This window comes from Acomys minous (genome assembly GCF_964271855.1).
Source record: "Acomys minous genome assembly, chromosome: 9".
In the NCBI taxonomy this organism is placed as follows: domain Eukaryota; kingdom Metazoa; phylum Chordata; class Mammalia; order Rodentia; family Muridae; genus Acomys; species Acomys minous.
In genome coordinates this window covers 44,751,139-44,764,017 of record NC_140490.1, presented here as the reverse complement: position 1 = coordinate 44,764,017, position 12,879 = coordinate 44,751,139, and the positions used below count along the sequence as shown (strand labels likewise).

Sequence of the window (12,879 nt, the reverse complement as noted above, 5' to 3'; positions counted from 1 at the left end):
GCATTGTGCTGGGTAGTTTTATGTTAGTGTGACAGAAGCTAAGGTCATCTGAGAAGAGGGAACCTCAAGTAAGAAAAAACTCCTTAAGATAGGGTTGTAGGCAATTTTCTTAACTAGTGATTGATGTGAAAGGGCCCAGACTACTGTGGGTGATGGCCCAGGCTTCTATACGAAAGTTCCGGTCCTGACTTCCTTCAATGATGAACAGTGGTGAGGAAGTGGAAGCCAACTAAACTCTTTCCTTCCCAAGTTGCTCTGGTCATGGTGTTTTATCACAGCAATAGTACCCTTGACTAGGACAGGCACTTTGGTTCAAAAATTGCATCAATATTTATTAAGCAAGAGTAAGTAAGACTGAAATGTGTTGTTTAAATATTTTTAACCTTTTGACAACTAAACATCTCCCTCTAGTGGAATGTTTGATTTTTAGGGAAGAAAGAAAACCCAACATGTTGCTCTGACTTTACTTTTTTCCTCCATCAATCTCAAAAGTAAAAAATGTATACAACAAGCCATATGGCGAGTGCATGCATATGCCTTTAATCCCAGTACCTGGGAGGCAAAAGCAGGGGGACCTCTGAATTCAGGGCCAGCCTGGTTTACAGAACTACAGACAGCAAGAGCTACACAGAGAAACCCTGTCTCAAACAAACAAACAAACAAACAAACAAACAACCTCTGCGTGTTTTAGTTTGCTTTCTGATAAACACCATTTCCAAAAGCAGCTTGTTAGAGGAGAGAAAATGTATTATCTTACACTTTCATGTCACAGCCTATCACTGAGAGAAAATGTATTATCTTATACTTTCATGTCACAGCCTATCACTCAGGGAAGTCAGGGCAGGAACTCAAGCAGGAATTTGGAGCAGAAACTGTGGAGGAATACTGCTTACTGGGGTGCTCATTGGCTCATGCTCAGCTAGCTTTTATATATATAATGTATACAGTGCTCTGCCTACATACCTGCAGGCCAGAAGAGGGCATCAGATTATGTTATAGATGGTTGTGAGCCACCATGTGGTTGCTGGGAATTGAACTCAGGACCTCTGGAAGAGCAGTCAGTGCTCTTAACCTCTGAGCCATCTCTCCAGCCCCTGGATTTTCTTTTTTCTTTTTTCCAGACAGTTCAGGATCATCTGCCTAGGGCTTGGTGTTATCCCCAGTGGGCTGGGCCATACAAATCAATCATCAATCAAGACAATCACTCACAGATGTGTCCCCAGGCCAACATGATCTTCAAATTCTTCTCTCTTCCTTCCCAGGAGCCTCCAGGTTGTGTTAAGTGGACAATAACAAGTAACCAACATAATGGTAAAACCACTTTGGAAGATATCTAAATTTATCAATCAGTCTAAATTTAAATGTACATTTTCTTTGGCCAAGCAATTCTAATTTTTTAAGGATTTTAAGTGTATGAGTGTTTTGTCTGCAGGTACATATGCATACCATGTGCATGTGTGGTACCCTCAGAAGTGAGAAGCTGTAGTTTCAAATACTTGTGAGCTATCATGTGGTATCAGGGACTCGACCCAGGTCCCCTGCAAGAGCAATAAGTGCTCTTAACTGCTGAGCCACCTCTTTAGTCTCTCACCTAGGAATTCTATTAAAGAAATTTCTAGTGCCTACACAGTGAGTGTGGCAGCACGTGACTTCGGATCCAAGTACTCAGGAGGCTGACGCAGACGGAAGATGAGCTCAAGGCCAGACTTAGCAAGGTTGAGAGCAAGATCTTAGCCCCCAACACCCCCTCTAAAAAGAAATTTTAAAAAACTCACTTTATCAGTTCTAAGTAGCAAAGGAAAATAAAGAGAGCCTTTGTCCCCTTTCTTTCCAACCAATAGCTATTGACAACTTCTATACAATTGATCCCTAAGGCCCTGTTAATTCCACAGCTATTTGCAGTTCTTTCCACCATCTTACTTGCCAGTGACTCCTTTAAGAGTCATAAAGTTTAAAGGCTCAGAGAGAAAATGAGTGCTCTTAACAGAGCCAAGGAAAGCATGCTTTTCTGCAGCACACTGTTAGGAAAACCAAGTAGTCATCAAATGCCTGCATAATTTTAAATGTGAACAATAATACAATTCTCTTTGGAGACTCAATTGCAGTATTCTGTCTTTCAAAGAATGTCAATAGTTACTCTCATATTTTTCTGCATCCCTAAAGTACATAAGGTAGAACCGTTAGTTGTGCCCAATGCTTTCTTGTCCTGACTTTTCACTGGCCTATGGTGACAAAAGTAAAGTGAAGATAAAATATTGTAGTGTGATTAATTTCTTAGGCCAGCCCCACTAATGAGAAAATAACCAATCCTTGGGCACAACTCATCCTGAAAAACACAGCTCCACTTAAACTCCTGGCTCAAATCAAACCCAGAATCGTCTGTGTTCAATTGCATTTGTGGACCAGCCTTCCAACTACAAAACCTCTCTCCATACAAACCATGAAATACCTGTGAAAGACAAGAACACCTATAGCAGAAAATGCCTGCAAGGCCCTAAGGCCAATAGGGTACCAAGTCAATTCCCAGGCTACAAGTCCTAAGAGAAGAAGCTGGACCTGGCTTACAATACCACCAAGTTGTCACGGGTTATAGTTTGAGCCCATAAATGGATACTACAATCAGAAAAACTGATGGTATAGTGTAGTGGAAGCTTTGGTGTCTTTAAAAACTCAATTATGGCACTGGAGAGATGGCTGGAGAGAAGAGCACTGACTGCTCTTCTAGAAGTTCTGAGTTCAACTCCCAGCAACCACATGGTGGCTCACAGCCATCTATAAAGTGATCTGATGCCCTCTTCTGGCCTGCAAGGGTACATGCAGGCAGAGCACTGTGTACAAAATAATAAATAAAGAAATCTTTGAAAATTCAGTTATGTTATATAAATGTGTTTTTGTTTTAATCCCAGATGTGGGATATGGGGCTGCTTCAGATGTCTACAGAAGCAGACTATTTGCCTCATGCAGCCTCTGAGAGGGGCTCTTTGCCAGCTGCAGATAGTTTAATTGAGAATAAATGCCAGAGCCAGGAGAGAGAAGTGGGGCTCCAAGAAAGGATGTTGGTGTTCCCTGCTGCTGCTCCTGGTTCCTGTTGATGCAGTTTGCTGAGAAGAAGTTGGAGATACTCTGAAACGAAGATTGGACTAACCCCAAGGAACCCAAGGACCCTAACCAGAAGGAAGTAGCTAAAGAGAACTACACCCCTTTTCCCCACTAACCTTCTTTCTCTCTTACCTGGTGTTGGGGTGTTAGAAGGAATTGGGGTAGGGAAGGGAGAAAGAGATATAAAAAATCCCAATAAAATAAAATAGGAAAAAAAAAAAAAGCACCTACGGTATAGCACCAATCTGACATGAAGCTGGGCAAAAACAAAGAAAATTCAGTTGGTCAGACTATATACTTATTTACAGTGGGAAAACCCAAAAGGTTCCTAGGTCAGACAAAGTAAAACACAGGGGCCTTAAAACAGGCTGTTCAATCTGAATGACATTATCAATTTGGGCTCATGTTCCAGTCCAGTCTTTAGTAGAGATCTTCAGTGACCCTGTGTAGCCCTGAGGGTTGGTGCCCATTTGGGAACATCATACCTTACGTAAGATCACTCACCAATTATGCCTAGACATGTGGAAATGTTAACTGTTCAGTGAGTCAAAGTTCCCAGAATGAAGCCACACCTTCAGTGAAAGCTTCTCCAGGACTGATGAGCTGATTAGAGCTCTGGAATGTTTCAAGTCCAAGGCCAAATTACAATTTGTCTTGGGCTACCTTTAGTAACCTAAATAGCCATTCCTTGCCCTCCTCTGTACTGGACCTAATATTCTGTGGTTAACATATATAAACTTTTTAGAATCTATTAACTTTTAACAGACCACTAGCTTCCATCAACCCAACAGCTAAGAGTGTGATCAGATAACATGTGAGGCAGGCCTGTAACTGAGATCTCTGCACTTTACTAATCTCCTTGGACATGACAATTGTCTTTTTGAATCAACAAATATATTTTTTCAACAGGTATTTGGAATGCCACACTGCATTTTTTGGGTCCTATTGGTAATCCTGAAGTGAGTGAATGTTGGGAGCTCTGTCATCAGTTAAGAACTAGCTACTCCACAGCCCATCTTTAGCCTGCCCTAGGGCAGCCATAGCAAATAACATTGAGAGCAAAAGCTCAAAGCCTAGGTACCTGGACGTTACTCTTGGACTTGAATTATATGGCTCTCTGATACGTAAAACACAGGGTACTAACTCAGTCACTGACTTCTCCCATACAAGCAGTCCCACACTGCGGCTTGTTTCAAGACTGAGGACCCTGACTAGGGCATGGAATCCTGGAGACAAGTGCTCGAGTGCAACTTGTCTACAGAACTTGAGGTGACAACTGCCCTTCCCCCCTTCATCCATCTGATGGTGGCATGCAACACTGCTTCCACAACCTCAGAGACTTTTACTGGGAGCCTAAAACCACCTCCTTCCTACCTGGCCAAAAAGAAAGCACTTGTGGGCTCAGCACCAATTCCACCATATTCAGTTGAGAGGGTACTCTCAAATCTTTACATATGATACAAATGTGCTATAAAGGAACTCTGGCCTACACACTTCTCCTCATTTTAAACACAGTAGTGGCTATATATGGGAACTGTTTCTCATAGGAAAAAAAAATCTGTTATCACCACAAGCTCAAGTTACCTCAATTTCCAGAACCTGAAATTCCAGTTGAAATGTAACCATGTTGCAGTTTCCTGATAATCTGTGTCTCTGTAGAACTTTCTTTGTATCTGTTAATTAGAAAATCAAATGTTTTATTTAAAATACTTCAAATACTTATTTAAGTGAATATCTACTTGTGAATAGATGTATGAAATATACATTAGTAATTGCTTTAAAAAAATTGAAAGGACAAACTGACCCTCGTCCCTAGGGACCCCACAACTTATCCTGCTGCTTATTTAAACAGTTCGGAGGGAGCCCTGAGAGTGCTATCAGTCCCCACATCTCCTATAACCCACCTTTTTCCCAGAGCCTGGAGTGGGTGAGCACCTCAGGTGATTTCATGTGCGTTTTCAGTGCCTGCTGCATTGAAGAATTGCATGCGGCTTGTTAGGGAGAAACTCCTAGCAGGCCAGGAGGGTCTCCTCACAGCTTCACACGTTATCCTTCTGTTGTTATTTCAATGTCCTTGCGCCAAGTCCTGAAGATTTTCACACCTACCCATCCATAGAGGTGAGACAGGCTCGGACGTGAGGGCTTTAATTTATCTACCTCAATTATTTTTATTTTTGTAACTGCCCCCAAAAAAGGTCAATTTTGTTATTTTGTGACCACCAAGTATTTCAAGTCTTAAACCTAAGAGTTAATGTACTGGTGAGAGGGGCTGGACGTTCAAGAAATCTTCATGGTTGCTTCTATGCTCTTTGCTTTTAGTTACCTTTTTACATGTGCAATAATTTTGAAAGCTGTTGTAACAGTGTCTTGATGGTTTAACGAGGAAGGAGAGACTCACATCTCAAGTTCCTGGGTAGAAAATTCTTTCTGCCCTGTGGAATGCCGTTGCCCAAATGAAAATGGAGACTGACTCTCCACAAAGTTCCCTTCTTTCTTCTTGCACCTGATTTTAGGATCCAAAACTTTTTTGCTACTGTTCTTTGCCAAGCTGTGCCTTTCCTTCTAGGATTGTAAGTGAGCCCTGTGTGCACCTGTCCACCTGTTCACACTGCGAAGTGGGGACTGTTGGAGAGGACACAGACGCCGTGGCTTTCTCACACCCTGTGAACGAGTGTGTGAACTACGCCGTAGTTTTACCTGCTCATGCTGTCTGTCTGAAAACAAACTGAATGTCCCCCCTGCCCCCCCGCCACCCCCACATTTTGGAAGGTCATGTCAAAGTAACTGGCCTTATAAAATAGGGTTACTAAAAATTTATACTTTTAAGTTATCAAGTATATCAATGGTTAAGAAATAGAAATACATACATACGTATATGTATTTATACATGTGTATATATATTAATATAGTCCTAAATAAGTCTGAATCACGTTAACTGTTACATGTTTTATTTTCCATTATTTACTTATCTCTATATAGTCCTGCTGTCCTGAAACTCACTGAGTAGACAAGATTGGTTTCAAACTCACAAAGATCTGTCTGCATTTGCCTCCAGAATACTGGGATTAAAGGTATCACCATGCTCAGTCTTTAATTTAATTTTTATTTGCGTGGGTGCATGTGTGTCTGTGTGTGTCTGTGTGTGTGTGATATGCATCCGGAGGTCAGAGGACAACCTAAGGGATCATCAGTTCTCTTCTTACTCTATGTGAGTTCCAGGGAGTAAACTCTGGCCCTTATTAGTCTGAGTATTAGTATCTTTATTTGTTGAGCCATTCATCTTACATATCTGAACTGCTTTCAATATTAACTAATTGCTTGTATGGGTTTATCTTGTCATTACTGTAATCACCACACTTGTACCAGAGTAATACTAGTTGTTTTTCCTACAGTTCCCAAACATTCTTCAAGACCATTACAACCATATATGGAGCATTAGTTGGCCCCTGGCTCCTGATATACACCTAACTCTAATATTAAGACAAAGAAGGTACATTCCAGCCAGGAAGAAACTACTTTTGACCTAACCCATTAATATACCCATCTTTCGAACCCACATTTCAAAGACTCAATAGGCATTTACCAATACCCAGAATCAGACACCTATAAACTGTACACTGCAATTCCAGGTCTTCATGCTCCTTAGACTCTGGTTTCACGGCCTGTGGGGCTGGTCTCACACGCTGCTACCAAGCTGTTCAAAACATTGCTAAAAACAATAAATTGAACCTATGTGTTTAGCTTTCTTACCCCTCAAATTTCCACTAAAGTTGTACATGGTGTTACACATCTTTAATGCCAGCACCACAGAGGCATGAGGATCTCTGTGAGCTTGAGGCCAGCCTGTACTACATAGTGAGTTCCAGGACAGCCAGGGCTACACAGAGAAACCCTGTCTCAAAAAACAAAAAACAAAAACAAAAAGAAAGAAAAGAAATATAATAAACATAACTTAAATACTTAACACTAATCTTAACAGCTCAATCGTTTTATATGTGTTTACCCATGCAACCAGCACCCAACTCAAATGTATCGCATTTCTCTTATCTTCCTTCACAAACTATTTAAGAATCATTATGACTACATGGAAGTATGCAGTTTTACTGATTAAGTGCTTGCTAAGAGGACACAGTTCTACAAAGATAAAGTGATCAGGAAAGAAAGGAACAATTTCATTTTGCAAGCTGGAAAGCAGATGGATGGATTCGGTAGTTCATAGTCCAAGAAGATATAGGAGAATTAAAACCCAATGCAACAAAGAAAGCACAGAAACCAGTCCATTTATATAACAGAATATCAGAAAGGCATTCTGAGTGGGTCGCACCAACTTAATCTACAGGTAGTGACAACAGAGATGCTGGCTGTGGGGTGCAGGCCTGTAATCCCAGCACTTGGGAGGCTGAAGAGGAGTATTAGGAGTTTGAGAGCAAAACACAGAGGGAGGGAGAAAGAATATCCAATTTCGAAATTTACTATTAAGCTATTATAATCTAGACAACATGTATTAGCGAAAGCACAGAAAAATAGATCAAAAGGACTAAATAGCCAAGAAATAGACTCAGAAATCAATTGATTTTTTAAATTATTTATTTAATTCTGTTTTATGTGCATTGGTCTCTTGGAACTAGAGTTACAGACAGTTGTGGGCCGCCATGTGGGGGCTGGGAATTGAACTCATGACCTCCGGAAGAACAGTCAGTGCTTTTAACCCCTGAGCCATCTCTCCAGCCACAGTAAACTGATTTTTGATAAAGAAAAAAAATGCAATTAATGGAGAAAGGTTACTCTACTTAAAAATATCTTAGACATCTGAATGCAAAAATGAATCTAAACACTGACTTCTCAGCTTTCATAAAAGTTCAAAACAGATCACAGATATGTCAGCATTTCTCATGGGTCAACTGTCTCCTAATAAGTTAGCCTTTTGTCCTAACTGCCTCCTCAGCTCACTCTAGACTTATAAAGTAAAAACAAAAATACATCATTGATATTGTATAATACTGAAGAAAATCTAGGTTATCTTGGGCTTTGACAATAAAAATAATAGGTACAGCCTGGTGAGATGGCTTAGGGGAATCAAAACACTTGGCACCATGTAGCTGGTATTTGCTACTTTGTGGGGTCTCCTTTCTTCCACCCTTATCCACCCCTTTTCTTCTACCCTTTCAATTTCCCCCTCTCCCGCCGCCAATACTAGATATAAGAGAGAAAAAAGGGTAGAGAGGAAAGAAAAGAGGCCCCTGAATGAAGTCAGAGGTTGGAAAGGGAGCGATGTTACTGTTAGGACTACTTCCTGCTGGAGCATGGCATTCCTGGGGGCAAGCTTGATCTTCATTGTCAGGATATCTAATTTCCTCCTGTTGTTTCTTTTTTGTGCATGACCACTTAACAGAAGAACCAACACCGACCTATGGGGCGCTAGCATTTACATACCTTCTGAAAAGTTCTCAGAATTCCAAAAGTTACACAATCCTAGAAACTATCTGAAGCTGGCAAAACCAGGCCCTCTATTAGAGCACAAGGCAAATCATAGTCAGTTGCTGCAAAGCAGCCCATATCCCACAAAACATTAAAGCAAAAACATATTCTTGTGTTTTTTTAAAGAAACTAAAATTCAGTCGGGCAGTGGTGGCCCATGCCTTTAATCCCAGCACTCAGGAAGGTGGAGGCAGGTGGATCTCTCTAAGTTTGAGGCCAGCCTGGTCTACAAAGGGAGATCCAAGAAAGCCAAGGCTACAAGAAAAACCTGGTCTCAAAAAACAAACAAACAAACAAGCAAACAAAATCTAAAATTGTCACTACAGCACCAAGCTTAACAACCCTACTTTGATATCCGGAACCTAAAGGGTGAAGGAAAGAACCAACTCCTTACATTTGTCCTGACTTCAACACAAGCACTCTGGTACATGTATGTCCATATATATACACACACACTAAATTGATAAATGTAATTTTAACAAAGTAATAAAATGGCCAAAAATGTGGCAAAAACGAATCTTGAATAGAATCTTAAAAATAGCACTGATCACTTTATTTTGCAGACAAGAAACTCAGGCCCATATAAATACTATGACTTGAATCTAAGTTTTACTTTTTCATTATGAAAGTATACAATAAAAATATATATTACATATAAATATATATAATGTAATAAGCTTTAAGTACTTTTAAAATTTGAACAGACTAATTTTATTCATTGCAGTAATAAAGTTTATTTTTCTAGAAAATTGGAAATACATGGGAACACAAAGGGAAAAGGTACACGCCACTACCCAGAGACATTTGTTTTACTAAAAAATTTTAACGTTTTCTCCTAGCCTCCTTCCTTTGAAGACTTATTCTCAAGAATGCATTCATACCACATCTTATTTGTGTAATGTAAAAACCAGTGTGAGGAATAGTCACTTAATAATTATCATTCATGTTTAGAATTACTAAAAGAAATAGAAGAGCTTTCTTTTAGTGAAAATTACCTCTGAGAGTAATTTGCTTCAGATCAAGCCATTTGCTAAAAGATAGATTTGCAGAAAATTCACACACAAAAACAGTGCTTTAGTTTCAGTACTTTTAAAATCTGAACAGGCTAATTTAAATAAATAAATAAAAGGTATGGGTACGACTATGGGATAGATGAGTTGGTAGAGTTTTTGCCTTGTAAGCATTAGGTCCTACATTAGCTCCTTGGAAAACACATGGGAAAAAAAAGGAGAGACCTGTAAGGAGTTGGAGGGAAGGACTGAGAGCTGTAGGGCCAACTGGCCTGGGTACGTAACTCACACACAACAACTGGGAGAAAGAGCAGAGCCCTGAAAGTTGCCCTCTGATCACCATAAGCACACTGTAACTCGTGCACCCCACCCCAACACACACTCATAATACATTTGAAAAACCACAATCAGGTTAAAAATAATGCTTACCCTTCTCTGTCATGTCAGTGTTGACAATGTCCTCGACCTTGGAATAGTTTCTTATATTGATGCCAGTAAGTTTACTCAGAAATGAGAGTTCAGATTTTAAATGTCCAAGCTGACTTTTTAAGTCTTTCACGGATTCCAATTCCTCAGAATCTGACTGGGAACTTTTTTGAAATGATTTCCTGAAAGGCAAGTATCAAAATTGTTACTTGACAGCTAGTAAATGTTTTACTTACTCTACAAATTTTCTCTAGACTCCATCCCTAGGAGCAAAGATGGGCTTCCAGAGAACTCAGTTTGGATTTCCAGTACCCACATGGTGGCTTACAACAGTCTCTAATTCCAGTTCCAGGGGGTCCAACTCTGTTGTGGGCTCAAGTGGGCACCAGGCACACATGTAGCCAAAACAGGGACATTCTCAGGCTTATAGAGCTTGAGGACTTCCAAGTAAAATGGTAGACTACAGGCTGCCACTGTATGACCTGATGAAGGAGAGGTGTCATGGTAAGGGGGAAAAAAAAGACTCTTCTCTAAGAAAGAAAGAGAGAACACTTCAGAAATACAGGAAAATGGATGCAACAGGAAATCATACTAAATAAGCTAGAAAGGCAAATACTAGTTTTCTCTCATCTGTGAAACCCATATTTAAAGTTTTCTGTCTTTGCCTCTCTGTCTCTCTGAGTGTGTGTGTGTGTGTGTGTGTGTGTCTGTAGGGGATTATCAAATCAAACAACTTAGTTCCAATTCTCCAGTTCCCAATCCAATCAACCATTAAGATCACTTTTAAAGTATCTCGGAGGATCAGCAAGATGGCTCTGCAGGTAACAGTACCTGCTGCACAAGCCTCACTCTGGAGTTTATCCCCATTAGAAAGACAGAACTGACGCTTTGAAATGTCTGTTCTATACCCTAACTTCCATATGCAAACATGAGCCCTCGTTCACACACAATACATAGGCAAGAACACATTTTTTAAAACTAAGTAGCTTAGTCTCAATCTTCCATCACCACGGTGGGAAAAATTTCACACTGAATCTACATGTTTTGGACTAGTCTGGGTTGTTCTAACTCTCAACCTCATTACTAAGGAGTCCCAGATTACACAAGCAATCTATTCCATCATACTGGGCTTGTACTGACATCTTGTGGTGAGTAAAGAAACCGTTCACCCCCCCCCCCATGGTATGCTGCATTGCTTCTGAAACTTTTAAGTGTGCATACAAAGGGTATATGGGCAAGCTGTCTTGATAAAATACAAATTCTAATTCAGTAAACAGGGATGGAGATTTCCAGGAGTCTGGCAGTTTCACCAATCCCCAATAATATGTAATCCTAATAATATGTGAGCAGTAAGTGAGTGAGCAGTAAGTGTCTCACTTTCTTGCTTGTGAAAGAGCATATATAGGCCATTGCACACACATTTCTCTCTCTCTCTCTCTCTTTTTAAGCAGTTACAAGTTTCCCTTATTTGATTTTCTTTAGAACTTCTCCAAAATTTCTTTCCCTCCTGAAGGTTCTTTTCAGCACAGAAAAATCTCATTCTCTGCACCTGTACCAAATTATACCTAATAAAATAACAGTAGTTTGTTTTTACATTTAAGATACTAAATTACTATAGGTTGCAGGTTTCCTTCTTTCTTCTCGCTTTGAATGGAGAAGAACTCCTGGACTTTGAATTTCTCTAGGACCTTAGGCAAGCTGTTTAACTTCTCTGACACTTCAGCTCATTACCTTTAAACAGGGGTTAACAATAGCTCCTAATCCAGAGGACTATCACACTTTCCTAAAGACAGCATTAGCTATATATCAATTTACTCCACCTAAGCTATTTTTCAGAGGTAACTTCTGTCATTAACCCACCACCACCACGCCAGGCCACGACTGGTCCTTGCCCTTGCTAGACTGCTGTGCCACAGGGCTATATATACTCCCAACCCTTATGTTATTAGCATAATGAAAAACATCAGGATCACTAAAGTAAGGATAGGTGAGACACAAAAACAAACCCATGACATCAGAGTTAGGTAATCTACCCATCACAGGGGGGCGGGGGAGGGCAGGAAGACCCATGATGAGCTTGAAGTCAAGTTGAGCTTATTCTTGACCCTCTGCCTAACAATGTCTCCAAAACCATAAAAAACGCCCAATTAGATACTGTTTCCCCAAGGTAAAACGACTTAAAGAAAAGCAAGACTTCCTCCTTTGATTCTCATCAGCCAAGCGAAACAACCTCAAGACATAAGCCTCGAACGCAGTGCTCGCACTACGGGCTCAGCGTCCTCCCCGAATCGACTCTGATTCAAGTTCACATTTCAGAAGGTCTCCCAGCTCAGGGCGTGCCGGGGGTCGGCGCCGGGAAGCGTCTGGGGGGGGGGGGTTGGTTGATAGGTCTGCCAGGTGATAGCGTGCGTGGGCCCAAGGAGTGGACAAAAGGCACTTACCGGGCTCCGGACAAGGTCTTCTCCTTGGGCGTTGGCAGCATTTTGCACTCCCGCTGCAGCGCCGCGACCTCCGCCTCCAAGGCGCGCAACTCGCGCATCTCCGGATCCATGGCAGCACGGCAGGAAGCCAGCTGTCTCGGCGCCTTACTCACCGGACGATTCAAGCAGCGCGCGCGCGGCGGGGCGGACCATCCGAGAGCTCGTGGGGGGGGGAGAGACGTGCTGCTGGGCCCCGCCGCGTGCACCCCCACCGCCTCAGGCAACATTCCAGACCCCGACGCGCCTCAGAATGCTGCGTCCGTTGTCTAGACACTCCCGACGCTTCCGAGAGTTGGTTCGTTCCAAATCGAAAGTCCAGCTACCACGGCCGCCCGCCCCCCTCTAAAGGCCTCTGGGCTACTCGAACCCTTACGTCACTCAAGGGG

At 41.5% G+C, this 12,879-nt stretch overlaps 1 protein-coding gene across 1 annotated transcript in view; it reads right to left on the bottom strand.

The window, feature by feature from the left end:
• CENPP (centromere protein P) overlaps positions 1–12,854 on the bottom strand; it is a 193,280-nt gene extending 180,426 nt beyond the window's left edge. The window contains exons 1-3 of the mRNA XM_084794704.1: positions 12,455–12,854; positions 10,017–10,195; positions 4,684–4,772 (exon numbers count right to left, since the gene is read on the bottom strand). Of these exons, the coding sequence (XP_084650830.1) occupies positions 4,684–4,772; positions 10,017–10,195; positions 12,455–12,720 (534 nt within the window). The 5' untranslated portion in view covers positions 12,721–12,854. The remainder of the gene's footprint in view (positions 1–4,683; positions 4,773–10,016; positions 10,196–12,454) is intronic.
• Positions 12,855–12,879: the final 25 nt, after the last annotated feature.